This window comes from Equus przewalskii, chromosome 5 (assembly GCF_037783145.1).
Source record: "Equus przewalskii isolate Varuska chromosome 5, EquPr2, whole genome shotgun sequence".
In the NCBI taxonomy this organism is placed as follows: Eukaryota; Metazoa; Chordata; class Mammalia; order Perissodactyla; family Equidae; genus Equus; species Equus przewalskii.
In genome coordinates, this window is record NC_091835.1 from 31,684,542 (window position 1) to 31,709,394 (window position 24,853).

General features: G+C 54.5%; 2 protein-coding genes across 10 annotated transcripts in view; one reads left to right on the forward strand and one right to left on the reverse strand.

The window, feature by feature from the left end:
• Positions 1–3,090: 3,090 nt before the first annotated feature.
• On the forward strand, positions 3,091–20,426 carry WASHC1 (WASH complex subunit 1). 5 transcript variants are annotated; one of them, XM_070618933.1, is made up of 12 exons: positions 3,581–3,688; positions 4,447–4,629; positions 6,965–7,118; positions 16,214–16,325; positions 16,535–16,681; positions 16,881–17,017; positions 17,272–17,407; positions 17,569–17,770; positions 17,868–18,041; positions 18,750–18,908; positions 19,740–19,808; positions 19,965–20,426. In XM_070618933.1, exons 3-12 carry the CDS (start codon positions 6,970–6,972, stop codon positions 20,102–20,104), a joined length of 1,425 nt encoding a protein of 474 aa, XP_070475034.1. In that variant the 5' UTR covers positions 3,581–3,688; positions 4,447–4,629; positions 6,965–6,969; the 3' UTR covers positions 20,105–20,426. The 5 variants fall into 5 exon arrangements, with proteins under 5 accessions (XP_070475037.1, XP_070475033.1, XP_070475034.1 ...); XM_070618935.1 differs by lacking the exon at positions 3,581–3,688 and adding an exon at positions 3,832–4,362; XM_070618936.1 differs by lacking the exons at positions 3,581–3,688; positions 4,447–4,629 and adding an exon at positions 3,091–3,243.
• Position 20,427: 1 nt separating this feature from the next.
• DDX11 (DEAD/H-box helicase 11) overlaps positions 20,428–24,853 on the reverse strand; it is a 33,637-nt gene continuing 29,211 nt past the window's right edge. For 2 of the 5 annotated variants that reach the window (XM_070618930.1, XM_070618929.1), the window contains exons 19-27: positions 24,660–24,732; positions 24,195–24,298; positions 23,354–23,503; positions 23,019–23,087; positions 22,822–22,922; positions 22,291–22,375; positions 21,891–21,969; positions 21,557–21,711; positions 20,428–21,476 (exon numbers count right to left, since the gene is read on the reverse strand). In XM_070618930.1, coding sequence (XP_070475031.1) covers positions 21,447–21,476; positions 21,557–21,711; positions 21,891–21,969; positions 22,291–22,375; positions 22,822–22,922; positions 23,019–23,087; positions 23,354–23,503; positions 24,195–24,298; positions 24,660–24,732 — 846 coding nt within the window. In that variant the 3' untranslated portion in view covers positions 20,428–21,446. Of the gene's footprint in view, positions 21,477–21,556; positions 21,712–21,890; positions 21,970–22,290; positions 22,376–22,821; positions 22,940–23,018; positions 23,088–23,353; positions 23,504–24,194; positions 24,344–24,659; positions 24,733–24,853 lie in introns of all 5 variants that reach the window. The other 3 variants (XR_011539942.1, XR_011539941.1, XM_070618928.1) reach the window with 3 other exon arrangements.

A 24,853-nucleotide genomic window follows, 5' to 3' on the forward strand; every position in this document is an offset into this window, starting at 1 on the left:
GGTGCCGGATGGAGATTCTTAGGGAAGCTTTTTGAAAAAGGAATAGATTGGGCTCATATCTGCCTTTTACCTTTTTTCTTTGTGCTTCCTTTCTTCCCACCTAGAACTCAGATGCAATGCCAAGAATGGAGCACACACATTACAACCATATGGCTGAGAGCCACGTGCTGAGACAGAGGAGACAGAAGATTCCAGGTCCCTCAAGGCACCATAGAGTCACTACACCTGCCCTGTTCTGCCCATCTCTAGTTCTCCTGTAATGTGGAGGATAGAAACTCCCAACGCTCAAGGCCTGTAGTGAGGTTTCTATTTGGCACAACTGGAAACAATCCTAACTGAATGCGTGCCCCTGCTGTGCTCCTGAGCGCCCTGTGTGCCCCTCCAAGGCCTCTGCCACAGCCCATCACACTCCGGCAATCATCTGCTCAGTGACAAGGGGCACGGTTCTGTCTTCCTCATGCTTGTTCTGAAGAAAGAAAAAGGTATCCCTGAAGGACACACATAAAAGGCCCTCAGCCAGGGAGTGGCCGCCTTGTCCCCTCACTCCTCTGTCAGTGGAGCATCGGCTCTATGACCTCTGAAGTCTTTTCAAGTCCCCGCATTCTCTGATTCCACCTCACATCCAGTGCACTCTGCACACCAAGGGTACAAAAGGCTAAGAGCCAGGCCATCTGGTTGTTGGAGTCAAGGAGCACATCCGGGATAACAGCTAGTGCTCAGGCAGCCCTCTGACACCCCAGCGTCGCTGTGTTAAATGAGGTGAAAGTCAACAAAACTGACCATTTTAGAGTGGACGATTCAGTTTAGTATATTCACAGTGATGTGCACCCACTACTTCTAGGTACTTACAAAATGTTGTCATTGCCCCAAAATAAAATGCTGCACCCACTAAGCAGCCATTTCCCATTCTCCCCGCCCCCAGCTCCTGGAAATCACCCATCTGCATTCTGTCTCTGTGGATTTACCTGGGTATTTCATGTAAGTGGAATGAAACAGTGGACCAGTGAAGGCAGGTAGGGCCTCACTGTCCGCACGTTAGAATGACATTCAGCTTTTCTTTATCCAGTGAGGTCAAGGATTCCCATTGCAGCTCAAGTGGCAAAAGATAAGGTTAAATATCTTTGCAGTCCAGCTCCTAGGAAATCTTCAAAATTAGGTCTGGGAGGAGCCTCTCCTAGAGGGACAGTAGCTTAGGGACACAACTTGTGTGAAGTGGAGGGTGAACTGTCTGGAGGGTGAACTGGGGGTCTGGGCCCGGGGTGCTGTCGAGCAGCACTGTTGTGAGAACACACAGCCAGGTTTGATATGTGATGTGGTGTGTGTGTATCTGCGTATAGACAGACATCCTGGAGCGCTTACAAATTTCCTTTCTTATTGGAATAAACTTTATAGATCACAAAGCACTTCGCCATCCTTTCTCTGCGGCTCTCAAAAGGAGGCAGGGCGAGCATCAACTCCCATTTATACATGGGGCATCCGAGGCCCCCTTAGAGGACCTGCCCAAGGTCCCCGAAGCCTGCCGTCCTCTCCTGTGTGCACGGTAGATCTTGCCTTCTCTGATGTGTCCTGGATACCTTAAACAGTGCAGTCATTGCTCACATGGAGTGAGGGGTAAATATGTTTGCAGGTTATGTTAGTTAAAAACAAAACACCATAGCCTGATTGGCTAAAACACCATAAATAATTATTTCTCATGGTTCTGGAGGCTGGGAGTCCACCATCAAGGTGCCAGCCTTTTGATTCCGAGTGAGAAGTCTCTTCCTGGCCTGCCTTCCCGCTGTGTCCTCACATGGTGAAGAGGAAGAGCGAGCAAGCTCTCTGGTGTGTCTTCTTATAAGAGCACTAATCCCATATTTCCATCCACCCTTATGACATCTCACCCTAGTTACCTCCCAGAAGCCCCATCTCCAAATACCATCCAAGGGAAGGGGAGGGCGTCAACAAGTAAGTTTTAGGGGACACAGACATTCAGTCTATACTACAGGTGGAAACCCGTTCTTTCCCCACCGGTGGGGACCATTCGCTGCAGCCAGCGAGACAGCAAAATGCTCTTGTCAAAAAAGACAATTTGACCCAACTCGCCCAGAAGGAGGGGCAGGGAAGGAGGACAAAACTCAGAGAGTATTAGGAAGAGAGGAGGGTTGCCAGATTCAGCAAATAAAAATACCAAACAACTAGTTAATTTTGAATTTAAAATGAACAATAAATAATTTTTTAGTATAAGTATGCCCCACGCTTAGTTTGGGACATACTTATACTATATCTATCTATCTATCTTTGCTTTTTATCTGAAATTCACATTAACTTGGCATCCTGTATTTTTCTCTGGCAACCCCAAAAGAGAGCAGCCAAGAACTCTAAAGCAAGCAATGGATTCCAGGAGGGCCAACTAAAGGATCTCTCAAATAATGCTTCCTTTATGTATTTAACTTTTTTCAGTCTTTTTTTTTTTTTTAACTATCTAGCTTCTTTTTCGTGGTAACATATACATAACGTAAAATCTACCATTTTAACCATTTTTAAGCGTACAGTTCATGGCCTTCAGTCCATTCATATTGTTGTGCAACCATCACTACCAATCTCGGGAACTTTCATCACTCCAAGCCGACATGTCAAAGAAAACCAGAGCTGGACAGTAGTTAAAGGGGTTAAAACTGATCTTATTTGGGACTTTGCAACAGAGGAAAAGAGACCTCAGTATAGAATTGGGGTCAATTCCGAATACCGCATGGACAACTGAGGGTTTCTAGCCAGGAAGAAGCGGGGGGGAGGGGGGCGAGGATGTCCGTGGACAGAAAATCGCTAAGAGGGTGTGTAATTCTCTGCTGAACTGCCCTAAGAGGATGCCTGCGGAAGGCGGGGCTCTCATGGGGAGAGGCAGGGACCAGGAGTTCCGTCAGATGTTGGGGGGGATCTGATACAGACGAGGGGGCCAGTCCCACTTAACGGGATTCCCGCTAAAGCTCCAGGACGCAGATGAGGCCTAGCCGGGAGGAGGTCCCCCGAGGCCTGGCCGCACTCTGCACCCATCCCACGGGGACTCCCCCGCCCCGACCCCTCCCCGAATCCCCTTCCGATCCCTGTCTCCGTGGACGACTATTCCGGGCACCTTCCGGACTGACGTGGTGGCAGACAGCATTAGTCGTTTGCGTCTGGCTTATACATTTAATTTTAAAGAGGGGGGAGGGAACTAAGTGGACTGCGGGGACAACCGCCTACAGAGGTCAGGACAGGAAAATAACGGTGTGTTGGAAGACTTGCTAGTTCATCTCCATCTGTAGGGCCAGAGGGGAGGGAGCTTCCTGATGCGTGCGGGGGTCGTGCCCGGTACCCACTGGGCTGGGGCTGCGGCGTCCCTGGAGAGCCTGAGGGAACAGCAGTGAGGGCACAGAGGCGCGGGCGGGCGCTCGGGGTACGAGGGTCGGCGCCGCGTGCACCGTTGGGAGGGGGGGCCTCTGCGCCTCGCCGCCCCGCAGCGCCGGGAGTGGGGGGCCCGCAGCACCCGGAGGCCCGCAGCACCGGGAGTGGGGGGCCCGCAGCACCGGGAGGCCCGCAGCGCCGGCTGTGGGGGACCCGCAGCGCCAGGAGGCCAGCAGCGCCGGGAGGCGGGGCCGGCGGCGCCAGGGCCGGGCGGCGGGCGGGGCGGCAGCGCGGCGGCGGCGGCGGCCACAGCCACGGCAGCGAGCAGGTGAGGGCGGCGCGGGCCCCCGCGGGCCGGGGCTCGGGCGAGGGGCGAGCGCAGCCGGAGAGGCGGCGGCCGGAGAGGCAGCGGCGGGGGCGGGCCCGGGGGGCGGCGAGCGCGCGGGGCGGGCCCGGGGGCGGGGGACCGGCAGAGCCTGCGCCCGGCCTCACCGCGGCCGGGAAGCGGCGCGGGCCTCTGCCGGCCGGGGAGACGCCTCGGCCCCAGCTCGCGGCTCCTCGCCGTGCGCCTTCCCCGTAGCGCGGCCGCCCGGGCGCAGGGGGGCCCTGCTGGGAGAGCGGCCTCGGGCCGCCCGCGCTCCGCTTCCGCTGTCGGCCGGCGGCCCCGTGACCCTCACGTGACCGAGGCCCTCTGCGCCCTGGGCCCCGGGAACAGGGCGGAAGTGAAGCCTCCAGCCCCGCTTCTGCAGCTGCCGTCCCTCCCCGGTCACCCCACACTGCTTTAACCGTGCTGGGTTCCTGCCTGCCCCCCGCAGCGGTTTCAACCTGGGGTCTAGACCCTGGGAGCGGGGTCTCGCGGATGCGGTGCAGTAAGGATGTCGTGCGCTTCCGAAATTAGAATCAGCATCGTAAGAGAGGGTATGACGTGTGTTCATTTTTCCTGGAAGAGTCCACAGTTTTTACCAGACTCTCTAAAGTGGCGCCGTGCAATAGAAATATTATGTGAGTCACGTGTGTGATTTTAAAAGTAAAAAAACAGGGACGGCCCGGTGGCGTAGTGACTGAGTTCCTGCGCTCTGCTTCCAGGCCCCAGACCTACACACCGCTCATCAAGCCATGCTGTGGGGTGTCTCATATACAAAGTGGAGGAAGATTGGCACAGATGTGAGCTCAGCGACAATCTTCCTCAAGCAAAAAGAGGAAGATTCGCAACAGATGTTAGCTCAGGGCCGCTCTTCCTCATACACACGTGCAAGTAAAAAGAAACAGGTGAAATTAATTTAGTACTATATTCTGTTTAACCCAATATGTCTAAATATGGTCATTTCAGCATGTAATCAATATAAAACATTTTAATGAGATATTTTATGGGGTTTTTTCCTACTAAGTCTTCGAAATTCACTGTATATTTTACACTTAGACTGCATCCCAATTGAAACTGTCCTCATTTCAAGTGCTCAATAGCCACAAGTCCCTAGTGGCTGCCATATTGGATGGCGTAGGTCTAAGGATTTCATTCCTGGCCGGCAGGCTTAAGTCCAAACTCCTTGCCGTGGTATCAGGGTTTTTCACAAACTGGCCTCATTATCTTTCTTTTTCCTGCCACTTGCCCAGGGATGGTTATACCCTCACCACTGAAAAGCACTTGCCATTTCCCGGCAAGCCGTGGTTCAGGCTGTTCCTTCTACCCGGAGCGTCTCGCTGCTCTCTCGCTGAGCCTCGCAGGGAGGCACAGCTTGTGCAGAGAGGCTTTTCCTGACTCCCTAACCCCAGAGGATTTCCCGCCCTCCGCAGTGTTCCCCCGCCGCGCTGTACTCACGCGGGTTAGGGCACTCATCACAGGGCGTTTGTTTTCGAGGCTGTCTCCACGCCAGTACAGTGTCCTTTTATCTTTGCTGTGATCGTGGCCAGCACCTCGTAATTGATGAGTAGCTGTTTGCAGACAGAATTAGCAAACCACTAAGCAGCTGTGCTCAGTCTCTTCCTCTTCGAAGGACTGCTGCTTTCTTGTCTAGATGTGTGCCTGTTCGACCCCCTTTTGCATGTACACACACAGACGTGGTAACTAACCATGAGGAGTGCTTCTCAAGGTGTGCACAGTAGAGTATCTTCTACCTCTTACCCCCGTCTGTCTTACAGATGGGAAACAGGCACAGAACTACGGTAGGATGGCCAGCAAATGTGCATCAGTGGAAATACAAAGAAGGGGAGCATTCTTGAAAGGAGTGCGTGGTCTCCGAGGGTCAGGCTCCTCACATGGGTAGGGATCAGCTGGCCCACTTTGGTCATTGATGGCAGGGAGGAGAACTGGAGAGGTGAGGAGTTCCTTCTTGGCCCTGATGAGGACTCCAGGCAGCTTCAGGTCTGGAAAGCTGAGGGTATCACTGCTGGAGAAAAAGTTGAACAGCAGAACTGTCGCATGAGGAAAAGTGCTGGCCTTGGAAGGGTAGGAGAGAACAAGTAGGGTAGAAGGAAGGGCGAGGGGAAACCAGCAGAAGGAGCAAAGGAATAAGCCTCAGCTTGGTGAAGATACTGGTGTGACACATTGGCAGTAACCACTTCTTAGTGGCACCACTCTCAGACTGTAGAATGGGAAATGAAAAGAATCAGAGATTCAGAGAAGACAAGCAACTTACCCAAGGTCACACAGCACTTTGAGCCCAAATGAAAACTCCTAAGCCCTCCTTTGCCACACTTAACCAGACCTACTCACACGTCTGTTGCCACCAGGGGCCCCAACATGGTGCCTAGGAGAACAGGTCTGGGGCACAGTGCCAGGCCTGATTAATGTCTTTCTCGCTGTCTTCTACTGAGGGGCTGTGATTAGGCCTATTTATAGGGGCCTGGTGCCTTAATATTCTGCCTGGTGTGTCTCTTGCCAATCAAATCAGGGCCGTCTGCAGTGTGATTGCTGCTTTAGTGGCACCAGGGAGCGGAGTTAATTAAACCCAGTATAAATAGACTCTGCCCTCATCGTGCAATTCAAAGGAGTGTTTTTTCTTCCTGTCCTCTGCCCCCCACATGTCCCTCCTTCCTCCCGGCTCTGCTTAGCTCTAGCCTGGGTGAGCAGAGCCAGACACTCCCATACCTGGAGTCACCAGCCATGGCCTATTCTATCTCAGGAACAGGCCACAGTGAGAAGAACCCAGGAGTCAACATTTTCTGTGCTTTTCCAGACCCACGTACCATTTGGAAGTTGATGCAGGGAATTTTTTCCCCATATCCATCTCTCTGCTTCCAGCCTCATTTACTCTGCAGCAAGGGTTTCTTTCTTGCTCACCCGGCGTGGGAAGTTGAAATGAGATAATGTATGGAAAGGGTACCAAGCACCTTATAGCAGTTAGTCAATGTTGCACCTTCTCTGAACGCGCTTCTCATCAGTCTCTGCTGTCCCTATGCGTTTCCCTCCCTCATTCACCCAACAAGCACCGATAGACTATGAGCCTCCCACCCAGTGCTCTGTCCCCCACTCCCCCTGCACGGGCTGAACCTGTGGCAGACAGTTGTGGTGGGGGGCTGTGCCGTCTTCTCCTGGTACCTTGCCCTGTGGTGGGTGGGTGTGGGTGAGTGTGAGCTGTCCTGACGCTCCGGTTCCCACCCACAGGCACCATGACTCCCACGAGGACCCAGCACTCATTGGCAGGGCAGACCTACATGGTGCCCCTCATCCAGCCGGACCTGCGGCGAGAGGAGGCCATCCAGCAGGTGGCAGATGCCCTGCAGTACCTACAGAAGGTCTCCGGAGACATCTTTAGCAGGTGGGTGCTGCCACCCACCCTCACCAATCAGGGGGCCACCCTCATCCGGGCAGTCATCTCTCCATTCCCAGGAATGCACCCTCTAGGAGCATGGGTGATTCTTGGTCCTGGGGGGACCCAGCTGGCTTCCCTGTGCCCAAGGGGCCCAAGCTAGGCGCCCAGCTTAGAACTTCTTCTCGTAAGAGCTCACTACTATTGCGCACTTAGCCCCCTGGGTTGCCTGTGAATCCCCAGGCCCCAGTGGGGGTACTCCTCTCCCAGCTCAGTCTCTTCCTCCCACTGGGGGCCCTGTTCCTTCACTTATTCCTGCTGCCAGCAAATATTTATTCAGCACCTCTCATGTGCCAGGCAGTGTGCTACTCTCTGTAGTTACAGCAATGAATACGGCCGCGTCCCTGTCCAACTAGAGGATAGACCCTGGCAGGAGACACAGACTCTAACGAATCAATTGTGCGTTAGTCATTTAATTACAGTTGTGATAAGACCGATTTATAATAATTTTGTAATAACTAATATTTACATAGTATTGACCGTGTACCACCACTGATCGGAGTGCATTAACTCGTTTAACACTCACACCACTTTGTGAGGAGGTGCTGTTGTTATCTCCATTTTATAGATGAGGAAACTGAGGCACAGAAAGGCTAAGAGACCAGTGCAAGTGGCAGAGGCAGGGGTCACACCCGGGTGTTGTGGCTTCAGACTCGCTGTGGAGGAGAGTTGTTAACGGGACCCCTGACCTAGTCTGGGGGGATCAAGGAAGGTATATGTGGAGAAAAACATGTATGTTAAAATCTGAAGGGTGAGTGGGAGTTACTGTGAGTGGGTAGGTTGGGAAGAAGAACGTTCCAGAAAGAAAGACAGCCCTGAGATGGGAAGGCCCTGAATGGAAGCCAGGTGGCTGGAGCGAGGAGGGGCTGAGGGTGTGAGAGGCTGGTGAGGTGGGCCTTAGGGGTCGTCGCCGGCTTTGAGCGCAGAGTGGCAGCGTTTTGCCTCACCGGCACTGATCTAGCACTGTCCTTGGGCTATAATGATTTTTCATCCCGTGTTTATTTAACATGAATGAATGGCGTTGCTGTTTCCTTGCCGAGGGCCCAGGTTTCGTCCTGTGTATGGCTCCATAAGCAACCTGAGATGGGGCTCAGGGCGTCTCCTTGCTGGGGGCCCACACCGTGCCTCACCAGGGACCTTCGACCCCACCCAGCGTGAAGCATTTGACTGCCTGCTCGAGGTCCCTCTCGTGTGTGGTCCAGGTCCCCTCCCCTTCCCCTGCTTGTGCCCTAGATCAGGCGTGCTTCACCACGCAGTCTCCTCCTTCACCAGGTGTTAGTCCACCTCTTCCTGGAAGCCTTTCCCAGTGGGGGCAGAAGGGGGGGGTCATTGTCTCCACTTGAACTTGGTACAAACACCACATCTCTTACTCTTCTGCCTCTGGCCTGTCCCTACGCACCTGTCTGCCCCAAGCCTATGCAGAAAGTAAATGTACCCAAGGGGCAGTGCCCTCAAGTGGTTAAGGGGTGACTCTGGAGCAGCCTGCCTGGGCCCAGTCTGGCGTCCCCATTTGCTGGCTCTGTAACCTTGGGCCAGTTACTTAACTCTCTAAGCCTCAGTGTTCTTATCTATAAAATGGTGATAATAATGGTGCCTTCCTCGTAGGATTATTGTAAAGATTCAGTGTATTAAAACTTTCAGGGGAATTAAAGTGCCTGGCATCAAGTAAGCATTCAGTAAGCATTTGCTCTTATTACCTGTTGATACCATCTCTGCTCATTGGCTGCCTAAGGTGGCCCTCCATTAACCTGCTATCAATAGTTATAGAAAGTGTTAGGCGCGCTTCTTGTGCTAAATATGCCCAAAGAATGCCTAAGGAAGAGGTCACAGGCCTTTAAGAGCCATCAGTCCCAGATTATGGCTACCCCATACCCAGTGATTGAGATGGATGCCAAAAACAATCCATCGGAAATACTTATGTTTCCTCACCAGGATTGTGACTGCTGCTTGCCTTTGTCTAAGGGAGCATTGGGTTTTTAGCATCCTTCCCTTTCCCTTGCTAGTATTTGGCAACTGTGGACAGTTTCGTGTCCCCCCGCCCATGGATGGGATGAGGAAAGGGCAAGAAGGCCATCTCCTGGGGAGGGAGTGGTGTGAGTTGAGCATGGGTATGGGCTCTCCAAGTGGCTAGGCTTGGCTCAGGGAGGGCAGGATGCCTCTCAAGAGCCCTGTACCTGCGTCTAGGCTCCCATTACAACCAGGTCCAGGTCACCCCATTGACCTCCCACCATGTGCCCAATATGCTGGACCCGAAGGGTGCTGAAGATGTGAACGACATGGTTCCTGTCCTCAAGGATCTTATAGTCTAGAATGGGAAAGCAGTAGGCCTAGGTTGGTTCTTAATTGCATAGCATGAACTGTGGGCTTCTGGGGATCTAGGGAAGAGAGAAATAAGTAAGAATTGGTGGCACATTTATCAATCAGAAGTCCCCAAATCAATGCAAGCAAAAAGTAACCAATTGGTAGAGAAGGCTTTGGAGTCACAGGGTTTAAATGATGTCTTCAGGACCTGATTTTTCTTTCATTCCACCCCAGCTGCTGCTGCTAGGCTGTCTCCATTCCCAGACAGGCCTTGCTCTTGTGGTGGCAAAGTAACCAGCAGGCCTGAGCTCATGTACTCAGGTTCAGGTCCAGCAGGAAAGAGTGCTTTCCTCCGTGTCAGCATTTCCTCCGAAGTCCCACTTGCCCCTTGGCCTGGCTTGGTTCTCAAGTCTATCCCAGAGCTGACTGCTGGGGCCAGGGGGCATGACACGCTGACTGGCTTAGACCCTGGTCACATGCATCACCCCTAAGCCATGGGTTAGGCCCACCTGAAATGCAGAGACTGAGCCTGGGGGAGCGATGGAGCCCCTAAAGGAAATGGGAGCCCTTACTTGCATAAGGAGGAAGTAGATGCTTGAGAGGAAAACCACACGCCTGCTCCCCATGGTCAGGGAAGGCCTCCTGAAGGAGAGGGGCATGAGCTAGGCCATTGCAGGGATGGGTTATGGTGAGGCAGGGTTAGGAAGAGGGGTGTGCAGGTCATCTGGTGGGGTCTAGAAATGGGTGCCACAGGCTCAGAGGCCCGGATGTGGAGCATGGTGTATCACGGACTCCTGGAGGAAGGCTGGCCTGAACGGGGTGCTTCTGTACTGGGGTACAGACATTGCTGCCTGTCCCATACATTTGGCTCCTTCACAGTAGAACAGGGTGTGAAAAGTCAGCTTTCCGTGTGTCTGTGGGCCTTGCTTCCCCCTCTGAGTGTGCGCTCTTGGGAGTCGGCCTCTCGCTTCTTCATGCCTCCTCAGTGCTGTGGGAATGCTTCAGGGCAGGAGTGGGAGGGAGGGGGCAGGGTGAGTGAGAAGTTGGGATAAGTAACTTAGGGCCCATGGAGGCTTCTCCTAACAGGACGGAACTCTGAGCTGGATTCAGGAGTTTTAAGGAGGTGTGATAGGTTGTCGAGCAGGGAAGTGATGGGACAGAAGAGTTTGGGGAAGATATGTCAGGCAGCCAGCACAGAGTGGACAAGGTGGGGGAGAGAGTGGACTCCAGGGACACGCTGCGGGCTGTTCCTGTAGTCAGGGCATGGAAGGGATGAGGCTGCAGTCCAGGGGAGTTGCAGGCAGGGAGGGCTGGATAAGAGACATTTCAAAGGGAACAATGACAGGACACAATGACAGATTGGGAAGAGGATGAAGGAAAGGGAGGATGATTGGGAGTCGGGGTGGGGAGTGCTGAGACCTCGCCTCATTCACCTGCCCCCTGTCCTGCAGCAGTCATCAAGCTGGGGGCTTTTCATGTTTCCTGGGCTTTTGAGTTGGGGATGTGACCCCAGCTTGGAATCTCCCCCCTTAAATGCACTCCTCCTGCTTAGAAACCTCTTGCAAAGAGACAGGTGGGTAGAGAAGAGACACTTGCTATCTCTCCTTTCCACTGCTCCCCCCATTTCAGGCCCCCCTGGAGCCTGTGCCCTGTTCCATAAGTAGGTGAGCGCCTGGGAAATTAGCATTCCAAGCTGGGGGTCCTTCCTCCTGCTCTGCCACGGCAGGAGCCGCACAGAGACTAGAAACAATGACAAGTACCTCTCAGGCTCCCTTCCACCCCCTCCTTCCAACCCCCTCCCTGGCCCCTCTTCCTGCCTAGCACACCTCCCCAGCCCTCACCCATCCCCCTCTTCACCTGGGAGAAGCCAGGCCCCGAAATATCTGCCTAGAGATGTCAGCTGCTTCACACGACTTAGATGAGGAGGCCGAGGGGGTGGCAGTGGTCCAGGGAGAGGAGCTGGACAAATTCTGGGTGTGGAAGTTGGGACTCATCAGTCGCAGCCTGTTCAGCTCCCTCTTCATGGGGAGGGTTTGCTCTGCCAGGCCTTTCCCTTATCTCTTTTTCTTTCCACTTCCTCCCTCTTCCCTTCTCCTCTTCCTGCTTTTCCTCCTCCTTCTCCTCCCTTCTTTTCACCTACCCCACACTTTCCCCTTTTCCTCACTTCCTCCTTCCTCTCTATCACCCTTCCTCCATCCTTCCTTTCTCCCCGCTTTCTCTCTACTGATTGGCACCTGGTAACTCCCAGGGTTAGGAAGCACTCAGTCAGCTGCTCACATAATTAGCAGATCATTCCTAATTATCCCAGAGAGTGGAGAAGAGAAGGGTGAAGGCAAGAGCTCTGGTTCAGGGTCTGCTGTGAGGGCATGGGACAGGCAAGGGAGGAACAGCAGCAATTATGGGTCAGAAGGGGGCTCCCTCCTCCCCAGCAGCCTCTCTGGAGGACTGGCATGCTGATCCTGAGGGGCCATGGTGGGCTTGCAGGGGCTGTGGGCCTGCCTGGCTTCATAGGAAATCTTCCCCTAAGGGAATAGGGGTAGCTTTGGAGGTGGTGGGCCCAGGCACTCCTGGCCACCCCATCCCCCTCCATCTCCCACGCCAGGAAGAGAGTGGCCTCTCTGGTGCCTCCTTGATCGCCTCCCACCCCAGCCAGGGGAGCCGCTTCCTGTTGCTCTGTACTCTGCCTCCATAGTGTTCTCTTGCGAAGTCCTGTTCCCTCAGCCTGGAGCCTCCTGGTCTGTGCCTGCTCCGCACTGCCTCTTCTTGCTTTCCTCTGAGTGCCTGCAGCCCCTCCTCCCTCCCAGTCTTACGGGCAGTAATAACAGATGTTAACTGAGCACTCAGGACATGTCAGCTAGTACAGGAACACTAGACATACGTTCGCTCATGTTAACCTTTACAATAATTCCATAATATAGAAGTTACTATTCCTGTTTCTCAGCTGAAGACACTGAGGCATAGGCCAATTAAGTGACTTGCCCAAGGTCACACTGCTACTAATAGATGTTAAGGCCAGGTCTGTGGGACGTCGTAGTTACTTGTCTCCCTGGTGGACCGGAATCTCCCTGAGGGCAGACGTGTGTTATGGGATTCCTCTCTGTCCCACCTCTGAGGAGACTGAGTGAGCCAGTCCCATCTCTGACGACGAGAGAGGCAGCCCCCCTCTGCTGGTGTCTGGGCAAACATGTTACAGGGGCGTGGCTTCAGGGATGAGCTTCGAAACCGACCTCCCTTTCAGCAGGCCACCAAGCCAGGGGGTCCAGGTCAGGAATGACAAACAAATTGCCTTTTTGCCACTGTCCCCCTGCCCTCAAGGTGGACATTGCTAATCAGTCCAGCCCTAGTGTGGCCTAACAGTCCTTCCTAACACAGGCTGCCAGTCCTCCGGTGGAGATGGCAGGGGAATTGAAAGCTCTCTCATCCACGGTCGGTGCTGTCCTTGGCATCGTGGCATATGACTATGACTATAAGAGATTGGACTATCTGGGGGCTTTGTCAACAAGCAAGCCATTACTTAGACTTATAGGCTCTTGGATAATAAAAGAACCCTGGAAATCATGCCTTCCATTCCCCTGCCCCGCACAGGAATCTTCCCTCGGAGCATTCCTGACAGGTGGTCATCCAGCTGGAATCTGATTGCTTTGCAAAGCTATGCAGCTGTTTACTAGAAAGTTCTCCTTATGTAGAACTGAGATCTGCTTCCTTGTAACTGCACCCACTGGTTCTAAGGGAGCCCTCTGGGGTGACAGAGAATAAGTCTAATCGCTTTTCCACCCAACAGCACATGATATTTTTGATATTTGAACGGAATTATCATATTCTGTAAGTCATCTTATCTGTAACCAGAACATTCTTCACTTATCTTTATATGACAGGAGTTCTCACTCATCACCAGCCTCATCACCCTCCTTTGGACGTTCGTTAACTTGTCACTTTTTATTCAGCCAGTATTGGTTACAGGTCAGGCACTGTCCCAGGTGCTAGAGATGCCACAGGGAATAAGACAGTCCCTATAGTCTAGAAGGGAATCCAGAGTCCTCTGAAAATGCGGATCCAGTTTAAAGGGGACACAGCTGTGGATGAGATTGGTGCCTGGACTAGACTAGCTCATTAATCCAGGGCTCTATTTTCCCTGTAGTGCCTCCAAGAGAGTGGATGTTGTTTATTGAAAGGCAGGAGACAGACAAGGAGCTGTATGCTCTAAGATCGCCTTTCTTTTTAAAGAGGCTTAGCATGCTTTTAGCTCATACTGAGCTTATAGTTAACCAAAACGTCAGGTCTTGCTTCACCTGAACTACTGCTAAACCTCCATCTGTATTTGAACACTTGACTTTTTAAACCTAAAGCCTGGGCTTCACATCCATTTCTTGTCAATTTCATTTTGTTGCTTGCAGTCCACCCTTCTGGCCTCTTAGGAGTCTTGATTATTTGAGTCTTGATTCCATCATGCAGCCCACTTTGACCCTCCTCCATTTGCTATCCCCAGCTTACAGTCAAGTGTTGAATGAGTGGGGCGGGGCTCTGCGGAGACCACTGTGCCAGGCTGAATCATTCCATTCTTCTGCAGTGCCCTCTTCAGCAGTGCCCTTTGGTGCTGTTGTTTGTCTGGCTCTGATGCAGTCTCCTCCAACCCCCATAGCGCCATCTTGTCCACAGGATTTTGTGAGAAGCCGTCAAAATCCTTGCTGACTCAAGATACACTGTGTTTAAGGTTTTCCCTTGATACACCCGTCTAATAACCCTGTCAAAGAAAGAAATGCTGTGAATTTAGAACAATGCTGGCCCCTGGGATCCACCTCTTCCTTTTCAAAGTGTTTACAGACCTTCAATTTAATAATCCATTCTGGAAATTTGCCAGGGTTCATTGTTAAGCTTGATGTTTGCAACTTTGAGAAATCAGCCCTTCTCTCCTTGATGGAAGAACCAGAACAGAGCAGCCTTTGTCCATCTCTGTTTCTGCTGTCCCTCCCACTCTCCATGTTGACTTCCAGTGGAGTGGTTACGTAACCACTGAGGTTGCTTCAGCACCCCAGGGCAGAAAGTGGCTGAGCTGGGAACTGGAGGAAGCAGCTTTCGCTCAGGTTCCCTTCCCAGTGGATGAAGACCTTTCTCCCTGGCAGCAAAGATGGAGCTCGTGCGAGTGGTTCTGCCTTTTCTCACTGGGAGGAAACGGTGTCCTCTTGTTCTCTATCTGCATTGCGATCCCACTTAGACCAGTCTGTGAAGGACCACTGAGCTGCTCTAGGTGCCTGCTTGTACCCAGACCCCCAGCTCACTGAGCCCTCTGCCATGAGGAGCTGGGAGTAATCAGGGAGACTTCATTAGGGATGGAGACCCCTGGATTGTGAAATTGGCTGATTGGTGGCTTCTCTGGGGGCCAAAACCTTCTACAGTTGGTGGGGGTAGTTTAGGAAGGTTGAACCGGTCTTGACTGTTCATTTCATCCTTTAAGGAAATCCCAGAGTTCCCTGCCGTCGTAGTCTCTGACCCCACAGACAATAGGGCCCCTCTGCCACCCACTGTATCTTCCTACCCATCCCCATGAACTGAACTTGCAACCCTGCCTCGTTGTTTCTCGTGCCTCACTTGTGCGCTCACTCCTGCCGGGTGAATGCAGAGATGTGACCGCTCTGCATGTGGAACTTGGTGGTCACAGGTGGGAGCTGGTGTTCTTGGAGGTAGGGGAGCGACTGGGAGAAGGATGCCCTGGCACATGTGAGCCTGAGTCCCCTCTGTGGTGAGAAGACCCTTGCTGCTGCTGAATACTGTGGGGAAAGTGTAAGGCTCACAAGCATTTACATTCAGGGCACATGCGTGTCAGTCATTCAGAGGGAGCCTCTGACAGTGCCAGGCACTGTCCCAGATGCTGGGAGTCCAGCAGGGAATAAGGCAAAGCCCTCACCCCTGGGCACACAGAGGCCTGGACACATAATGTCCAGTGGCTCTGTGTGGAAGGGGGTTGGGGAGGGACAGGTGCAATCCTGGGTTCCACCCTCGGGAAGGCTTCAGAGAGGAGGGGCACAGGGAGTTTAGGGGGCAGCCATGGGGATATGTGGGGATGGCACTCCATTTGATGCAAAGGCCATGCAACAAGGATGGGTTTGGCATGTTCAGGGAATAGCAAGGTGCTGGTGTCGCTGGAGCACCCTGATCCAGGCTGGGGGGAGTGTCAGCTTATAAGCAGCCAGACCACAAGCATGAGAACCATGGTGAGGACTTGGGATTTACCCACACAAGCCATTTATTATGTCTCAGGGCAATTCCTCGTGAACAGGTCTAAGACTTGAATTTGGACTCATCCTTGCCTGTCACTCAGCCTTGGTGAACTCTGGTATCCTCATCTGTCAATAGGTCAATACATAGTCAATATGTACGTGTAAGTCATGAGGAGTCTGTCTCTGCTTGCCCCTGCTTGAGGCTATAAACAAAATCCTGGAGGCAGGAACCAGGTCCTTCAGGTGGCATGTACAGGCACTAACTTGGGGCCAGGGTATTGCCCATCCCTACCCAGCGCTCTAAGGAACTTCATACCATTCATTCCTAGACTCTTCAGGGTAGGTGATCCTTCTAGAGGTCACCTGGGCAGTTCCAAGATCGGTCCTGACAAGCAGGTAACACTGTGTTTTGAGAGCCCTTGCCCAAACCCCTGGCTCTGCAGGTTTGCTGTGAGAAGCAGGAGGGGTACAGGAGGCTGCAGGGCTCGGGGAGAAGCCCCCAGCCCCTGTGATCTTTTTCTGTGGCAGGATCTCCCAGCGAGTAGAGCTCAGCCGGAGCCAGCTGCAGGCCATTGGGGAGAGGGTCTCTTTGGCCCAGGCCAAGATTGAGAAGATCAAGGGCAGCAAGAAGGCCATCAAGGTAGCACATGTGGCCCTGTGTCCCCATGGCTGTGGGTAGTCCCAGAAATCCCATTCCCTACCATCTCTCCACACTCAGGTCCCTGCCTCTGCTATCCAGCCATACCTCAAACTTGCCTCCTGCCCAGGATCCCCCCAGCCCCAACCCTAGCCCTCTGGAGCTTCTCAGGCCCCTGAAGAAGTGATCTCAGACCCTCCCTGTGTTGACAGGTGTTCTCCAGTGCCAAGTACCCAGCTCCAGAGCGCCTACAGGAGTATGGGTCCATCTTCACAGGGGCCCAAGACCCTGGCCTGCAGAGACGCCCCCGCTACAGGATCCAGAGCAAGCACCGCCCCCTGGATGAGCGGGCCCTGCAGGTCTGATGGACACACACAGTGCACACTTGCAGGGAGTGACCAGTGGTGGCCCTGGATGTTGGGGAGGAACTGAGGGCCCACCATAGTCTTCTGTCCCCCAAGAGGATTCTGACCAGGATGGGGTGGAGGTCACTTTGGCCTCGTGCTGAAACCCACCATCCCTCTGTCACCTCCTCCCACCCCTCACTCTCCCCCTCAGGAGAAGCTGAAATACTTCCCTGTGTGTGTGAACACGAAGCTGGAGCCTGAGGATGAGGCTGAGGAGGGACTCGGGGGTCTTCCCAGCAACATCAGCTCCGTCAGCTCCTTACTGCTCTTCAACACCACTGAGAACCTGTATGGCCAGAAGGCAGGGCTGTGGAGGGGTGGGTGGGAGGCCTGGCCTGGCTTAGTGGGGGAACCAGGGAGCATCAGAATCAGGTACAGCAGAATTCTGCAGCCTGGGGAGCCAGGAGCTGACAGATTAGTTTGTCTTGTAAGGCCTGGGAGTCCACACAACAAACTAATTGTGCCTCCTGGTGGTGGGAAAGGTGGGTCAGGACCATGGCCCTAGAACAGATGATTGCCTGACCTCCACCCCACCTCTGTAGGTACAAAAAATATGTCTTCCTGGACCCCCTGGCTGGAGCTGTAACAAAGACCCATGTGATGCTGGGGGCAGAGACGGAAGAGAAGCTGTTTGATGCCCCTTTGTCCATCAGCAAGAGAGAGCAGCTGGAGCAACAGGTAGAGACACATGCTGCTTTGGGTGGGGGGGGGGGGAACGGGGGATGGGGAAGTGTGGCCTTGCCGGTCTTCTCTAGGTGAGGGGGTTGCCCCTCCTCCCACCCGGGTATGCATGAGGCTCCCTACAGCGTCTGCTCACATACCCCTACCTAATCCTTCAGGTTCCAGAGAACTACTTTTACGTGCCCGACCTGGGCCAAGTGCCCGAGATCGATGTCCCATCCTACCTGCCTGACCTGCCAGGCATCGCTGATGACCTCATGTACAGTGCCGACCTGGGCCCTGGCATTGCCCCCTCTGCCCCTGGTACCATTCCAGAGCTGCCCACCTTCCACACAGAGGTTGCCGAGCCTTTCAAGCCAGGTGAGCTGAGAGCTGGGAGTGGGAGTTGAGTGGGAACTCCCCTGCTCGGCCACTTGCTTCCCTAGGCACCTCATACTTTCTCACACTTCTGCTCCAGACCGAGAAGATGGGGTGCTAATAGCACCCCCACCGCCACCACCACCGCCACCGCCTCCTCCAGCCCCAGCAGTGCTGGTCAGCGCACCCCCACCCCCACCCCCACCCCTGAGCACGGCCTCTCCGGGCCAAGGTACGAGGGAGGATGAGAGCAGAGGTGGTGTCCGTCCCTCAGGTAGGAGCAGCACCTGGTGCATGGGGGCTGGGGTGTGCTCTCTTAGAGGGGGCCTCTAACTTCTGGATCCCTAAAGAATTTTCCGTAGGTTTGTTAAGTGCTCATAAATTTTCAGGATAGTCCTAATTTCAAAATCTTGCTCCACTGGGTGCAGACAATAGTGGTTTTCAAACTGTCTGTAGAGCCCTGGAATTCTGATCTCCGGGGTGGAGGGGCCTGGACAGGTGGAGCTGCGGTCCCCACTCCCACTTAAACCAATGGAAGAGGGCTACTAAAAGAAACCTACAGCAACAAAACATCCGTGTGTCCCGTAAACTGCAGAATTCCAGTGTTGATATTATATTTCCAAGTCTGTCTCCTGCACCTAGATAAGCCCTGGGTGGCACAAAAATCCCCTGTTGGCTCAAGTGTCAAGTTCATCATTGTCAGCACCTGGATAAACTCCCAGGGTGCACCTTTGCAGGGTGGGGTTGGAGAGGAACCAGGGGCACCTGCACACACTGCTTCCTGAGCTCAGGTGGGTGGTCAGCATCCAGGCCCCATACAGTCTCTGAAGGCCTGGCTTCTCCAACTGGCCTCCTCTTTCAAGAAGAGCCCTTCCTCACAGCCAGGCTTTTGAGGGGAAGCCCCTGGACCCCCGAGACCCTTAGGCTGGGCCAGGCTCCTGCCTGGGCAGCTTTTCTCCCTCACACCCTTTTCCACCCCCAGCTCCAGTCCCGGAAGCTCCCAGGGAAGTGGTTGAGCCCTCCAGTGGCCGGGCCACTCTGCTGGAGTCTATCCGCCAGGCTGGGGGCATTGGCAAGGCCAAGCTCCGCAGTGTCAAGGAGCGCAAGCTGGAGAAGAAGAAACAGAAGGAACAGGAACAAGGTGAGGGGACCCCCTCCAGGGGAGGGCTCGAAGAAAAGGGCCACCTTCTCTTCTGATCCCAGACTCCAGCAGGGTACCCTCTGCCCACCCCAAGTGTCAGAAGGCCAGCACCCAGCCAGCCTGCCCCCTGCTTTCCCAAGGGCATTTGCTGGAAGCCCTGGGTGGCCATCTCCCCTGCCTGGGCCATGGTTCCTTCCTGGTTTGAAGCCTCCTTAGTGGAACTTCCTTCTCTAAGCTGGGAGGAGACGGAGCCCCACCCAGCTCGAAGTGTGAGAGAGAACCTGCTTAGACTCTGCCAGGAGCTGTCCAAGGAAGTGGTCAGGACTGAGACCCACTTAGAGACAGGGGACCTGGAGGGCTGGCTCAGTCCTGCTCCCGTAAGCCTCTTGAGGCTACAGATCCCGTCGGCTATGAATCCTAAAGGCCCGCATCACTGTAACCCTGGGCATGAAGCAGCAGTGCCCTGGAGTCCTCAGTCCTAAGTATGAGTGCAGCCCTGTGTCTGGGCTTTCCACTTGACCTCAGGTCAACTGCCCAGCCTCCTTGGGCCAGTTTCTTCATCTGTGCAGTGAGGCTGCTCGTATTTGCCCCTTGGTCTCACAGGGCGGTTGTGACAATGGGACTCAAATGTCACCATTTTCTCATTAGTGCCCCAAAGCTGGATCCACTGATTGATAGACAAGCTCCAAGAGCTGGCAGTGAATGGTGGCTGTGGAGAGGGCTGGGGTCTGTTGGTTGTCAGCAAGAGGACAAATGCGACTGAATCCTGAGGCTGTCGCCCCAGGGGCAGAGCTCATATTTGGTCCCTCACTCGTGGCTTTCCCACTGCAGTGAGAGCAACGGGCCAAGGTGGGGACCTGATGGCAGATCTCTTTAACAAGCTGGTCATGAGGCGCAAAGGTAGGAGGCAGAGCACCAGCTGCCTGCCAGGGCTGGGGTCTTGGGGTATTTTGTGTCCTGTGCATTTTACCTTTTCTCCCTGTTTTTAAGTCTCTAGGGGCTGGGTGAACTGGTGCCCCAAACCAAGTCCCTCACCCTCCACCCCTGCCCTCCCAGGTATCTCCGGGAAAGGACCGGCGCCCGGGGCCAGCGAAGGGCCAGGTGGAGCCTTTGCCCGAATGTCAGACTCCATCCCGCCTCTGCCTCCCCCACAGCAGCCACCGGGAGAGGAGGACGAGGATGACTGGGAATCCTAGGCCTCAGCTGCTGCTTCCTCCCCAGAACTCAGGCTTAGCTATGGCCCTCACTCGGAAACAGCGGGATGGGCTCCTCGGCCGGCAGCTCTCAGTCCCTGCTGCCCTTGGAGGGACCGGGATGTGGAGGACTGTCCCAAGACTGTGCCTGGACCTTCTTCAGGAAGCGGGGAGGCCGGCTTCCAAGGCCACACGCTGGAAGGGGCCGGGGGGAGCCCTTGCTCTCTGCCTGTGCTCTACCCACCCCCTCACCAGCATGCTCTCTTCTCTAAAGAGACGCTGAGATAAACAATCCATGAATCAATAAAGAAGCATAACGCAAGAACTGAGGGTGAACCAACAGTGCACTTGTCATTACGGAACGGCAGCTGTGCAGAACGCAGACACTGCCTCCGAGCCAGCCTGTCCTCCCATTCCTGCTGGCTGCAGGCAGTGGGGGCAGAGGACCAGTGGACCAAGGCCCCTTTCTCTGGGGTCAGGGCGAGCAGAGAGGTGGAGTCAGCAGGGGCAGCTATTGCGGATGGAGGGAGGGATACTTTCACAGAGGAGAAATGTCTCACTGACAGACACAGAGTCTCTAAAAATAGTCATGCTGAGAGCCTAATGGCCCTTGGCACAACTGCGGCTGTCAAGGGAGGAGGTGTCTTGGAGTCTGCTCACGTGGTTGAGAGGGAGGGAGGTGCCACTGCCGTGGAGGACTTGAAGCCATGGCAGGGAGAGAAAAATGCTGTGGGCAGTTTGGGGGCCAGCACTGCAGCAGTGAGGCCTGCAGGTGTGGCCGCAGGGCACGGGGCTCTTTCCCAGTTCTTGACGACCAGGTCGGGGAGGTGACCAGAAACCTCTGGGCAGAGCGCCCTATGGACAGCAGGGGGCTGGAAATGGGGAACGTCCTTACTTTCGAGGAGAGAGTGAAAGGTCTAAAACAGCTACTTTTAGCTGGAAAGGGAGGAGGGGAAATGGGAGAGGCAGGATGGGCCTGTTCCACCTCACCTCTAAGAAAGTGGATGCTGCCATGGAAGGCCACACCTTCCACACTGCCCACAAAGGCTGGTCAGGAAACAGGGCAGGGAGCTCGACTTGGCCATGCTGAACAGGAAGATTCAGTTCCAGGGGGGGAACTGCCCTGGGATGGGCCCAAGGACAGCAGGACCCACTGTTTTCTCCTATTGGCTTTTCCACCTGTGCCGGGGTCCTGGCAGCACACTGATTCCAGAAAGGGCTGGTCTAGACTCGACATTCTCCACCTGGGTTTCACCTCCTTAAGCAAGGTCAGGCCAAAGACAAACATTTCAAATGGGCAGGGTGAAGAGTGAGCCCGGCAACCAGGCAGCGGTGCAGCCATCCATCAGGAAGGGCCAGACCTCTCTCGATGAAACTGGGAAGACAGGGAAAGACAGTGAGACACTAGCTCTCAGGGGCGGAGGGCCCTCAGGGGACGAGAAAGGCGGGACTGACCTTCCGCATAGCAGCAATGGCGGGGCCAAAGGTGGTTTTGATCTCCACACGGTCTCGGATCCAGGCTGGCAGCTTTGCCAGGATAGGTGGGCGGGCATACCGCTGGTCCAGGAGCACTATGCTGGCAAAGTCCTTCTGGTGTCTGATGGCCCTGCCTGGATGGAAGAGAGGCTGGGGCTCTGAGTTCAACCTGCCTCCCCTACGGTACATTTCTACCCCTCCTCTTCCTCAGACTGGAGAGACGGCAGGTAACATACCTCGTTCCTGTCACCTCATTCTCCAATCATCCATCCCCAGCTATCTGCCTTGATAGCAGGAACAGTCCCAGGCTTACCTATAGACTGGTTGACAGCCTTCATACACAGATTCTCCACCAAAGCCTTCCCTGGGGGCACCTGACCTGGGGTTCTGGGCTGGGAAGAACAAAGGAAATGACCTATCAGAATATTTTCTCGCCTCCTGCCTAGTCTTCCCTCTGAGAAAATGACACAGCCAGGCTTTGGAGAAAGACCAATAGGCTTCATGGGCACAATGCCAGCAGCTGACATAATGGATGATGTCATGGAGAAGCACAGGAGGGTATGGAGGTGCATCCCATCCCTCTGGAGCAAACAGGAAACATCGGCACACATCAAGGGGCAGTGGGGAAGGCATAGCTGACCAGCCTTGGTGTCGCAGCCCTAGGGGCGACAGAACTCTTCCTCCCCATCCTCTCCAATACTGGAGGTACTCACAAGAGTCTGATCCAGGTAGGCCATCTTCTCCTGTAGTTCTGGAGACTTGATGTTGGGGTAGGGCATGCCCACCATAACCACACACCTAGGGTAGGGGCACACATGAGCCGATGGCCTGTGGGCGGTCAGGCCCTCAGCGGGTTCTCAAAAGCCAGGGGAAGGATCCGGACTTTACCCATGTCATCAACTGCTATGTCTACTGCTCCTTCAGCCCCCTCAAGCTGTGCTGGGTGGCTCTACCTCCCCCTGCCTACCCTAAACCTATGACCTGGAGAGGGCTTTTTCAGCTAAGAGATCCAGTCCACACCAATGAATTGAGTCCTGATAAAGTTACAGTCTGCCCAATTTTGCACCTGGTCTCAAAGAGCCAAGTCCAGAGTTGCCGAAACACTTCCCCATGCAGCTGGCTGGCCTGGGCAGTCAGCCTGAGTGGAGACCCGGTGGCACTGGGCTGCAGGTAGGGGCCCAGCTGCCTGGAGTGAGGAGTGGTCAGGTGTCAGAGCCCCAGGAGATGAGAGGCCCACTACTTACCGGCCAAGGTTGTCAGAGAAGTTGATGCCTTCACTCATCTTTCCTCCGACCACAGAGAGGAGCAGGGCCCCTGTCATGGTGCTTCCCATCTGGCCACAGCACTGCGGGACATACCAGCCTGAGTTGTGGAGCTGAAGCCAGGATACTGCCAGCCCCACATGTTCTCTGGACCCTAGGGCCTCAGTGACACCTCATACCTGAATGCACTTGGAATACTCCAGCAGCACCTGCTCCACCTGGTTTGCTCTCTTGGGTTCTTGAAATATCTGAAGGTAAACAGATAATGTCTCCCAGAAAAGGATCCCAGAATGCCTGGGTCTCAGGTCCAGCCTGGGACTGGAGAACCCTACGGGTCAGGGACTATGGGGAATGCTCTGGGCAGTGATCAGGGATTGGCAGTGGCAGGGTAAGGAGCTAGCAGAAGCCCCAGAGGTGAGGCCTAACTGTCCGGTTTGAAGTGCAGGGGAAGTCCTAGGAGGAACTCAGTGCTACTGTCCTCACAAGTGAGAGGATCAGCTGAGGGGTCACTCACCTTTTTCCTGACAGCCAGGCGGGCCAGCAGGCCACTCTTGTCCCAGTGGGCATGGACCTGGCGTTGGTACTCATAGGAGGGGAAGAAACAGACCACCCCTCCAGGGACCACGTTGCACAGGTTACAGAGAATGCGACCTGTTTCAGTCATCTAAGGAAGGAAGACAAGGAGCCCTCCATGGAGCCACTCCTGAAGCCACACCGAAGAAAGGCTTCCTAACCTTGGGACTCAGAAAGCAAGTACAGAGACCGCCAGGTGAGAGCAGTCAGGGAGGAGACTATGGCCGGGTGGCTCCTCCAAGTGGGAACCAGAGCCTGGAATGTGCTGCTCTCCCTACCCAACACACCCAACCACCGCTCCCGTTAACTGGCAGCACCAGGACATACGTCACGGCACGGGCACACCAGAGCTAAGACCTGCTTTGGTATGCCAGAGTCTGCCCTTCTCCAACTCCCAATGTCCAGGTGGGCAACTGGGGATTAAGCACCATCTGTGACAAACTGGGCACTGAAAACCCCAGGTATGCCACTAGCAATGTGCCCCCAAGACCTGCATCCCTGCCCAAGGCAGGAGCCACTATAACCAAATGGCAAGAGAACCAAAGGAAATGAGCAGCTTTCTCAACAGTCTCATCTCAAAGGGATGACGGGAGGTTTTGAGAAAACTTATTTAGCAGCCTAAGGGGTAAGGGGTGGGGGAAGCTCAGATCTTCCTTGATAATTTCCCAGCACTAATGTCCCCAAGGCCTGAACACTCTGGATTGGCCAGAGTGCCCCTCACCCCAGAGACCTCTCTCCTGCCCTAGCAAAGGCTGTGGTAAGGCAAACTGGCTGGTACTGACCATCTGAGGCAGCTCTCTCTGCTGGTAGGTGAATTCCAGCTGCTGGTTGGAAGGCCCGCTGCAGACGACAAGGGGGAGGATATTGTCTGGAGGGATCACGTGACCTGGTGAGATGCAGAGAGGGCTGAAAACTGGAGGTGCAGACTGTTCTGCAAGGCAGAGTCCAGAAAGAGCATTCCTCAACCTTTGTCTTCCAGACGAGGACCAGCAATGCCTAACACTCACCCACTCATCCCGTTCCCACAATAAAACTGGGCGATGCGCAGACCTCTCCCAGGTAGACAGAGGGGACACAGAGCATGAGAGCATGGGGACAGTGCACTCATGAAAAAGCCTGCAAAGGATGAAGCGATCCTTGTGGTCTCCTCAGCCTCCTGGGCCTGATAACAGGTATGCTTAAACCATGACAACAAGGAGCCATAATGTGACCACGTGGCCCATTCCACCCTGGTCATGAATCCTCACCACAGGAAAACTCCACCACTCGCTCAGCATCCACCCCAGCACATGCCAGCAGCTGCTCCCGAAAGTCGGACACCTGCAGACCACAACATCAAGGCTCCGTGATCTTCCTGAGGCCCAGGACAGAGACCTCAGGCCTGAGCAGGGAGGGAGGAGGAAACCATTTGGAGAAGACAGAAGTCTGGGTTTTGAGGCAG

Excerpts from the sequence above, each read along its gene's own strand:
- WASHC1 (XM_070618931.1), top strand. The coding sequence starts at position 4,236 with ATGTCGTGCGCTTCCGAAATTAGAATCAGCATCGTAAGAGAGG. Across the intron at positions 4,279-6,964 it reads AATCAGCATCGTAAGAGAGG|GCACCATGACTCCCACGAGG; the intron begins GTATGACGTGTG and ends TCCCACCCACAG. Across the intron at positions 7,119-16,213 it reads TCCGGAGACATCTTTAGCAG|GATCTCCCAGCGAGTAGAGC; the intron begins GTGGGTGCTGCC and ends TTTCTGTGGCAG.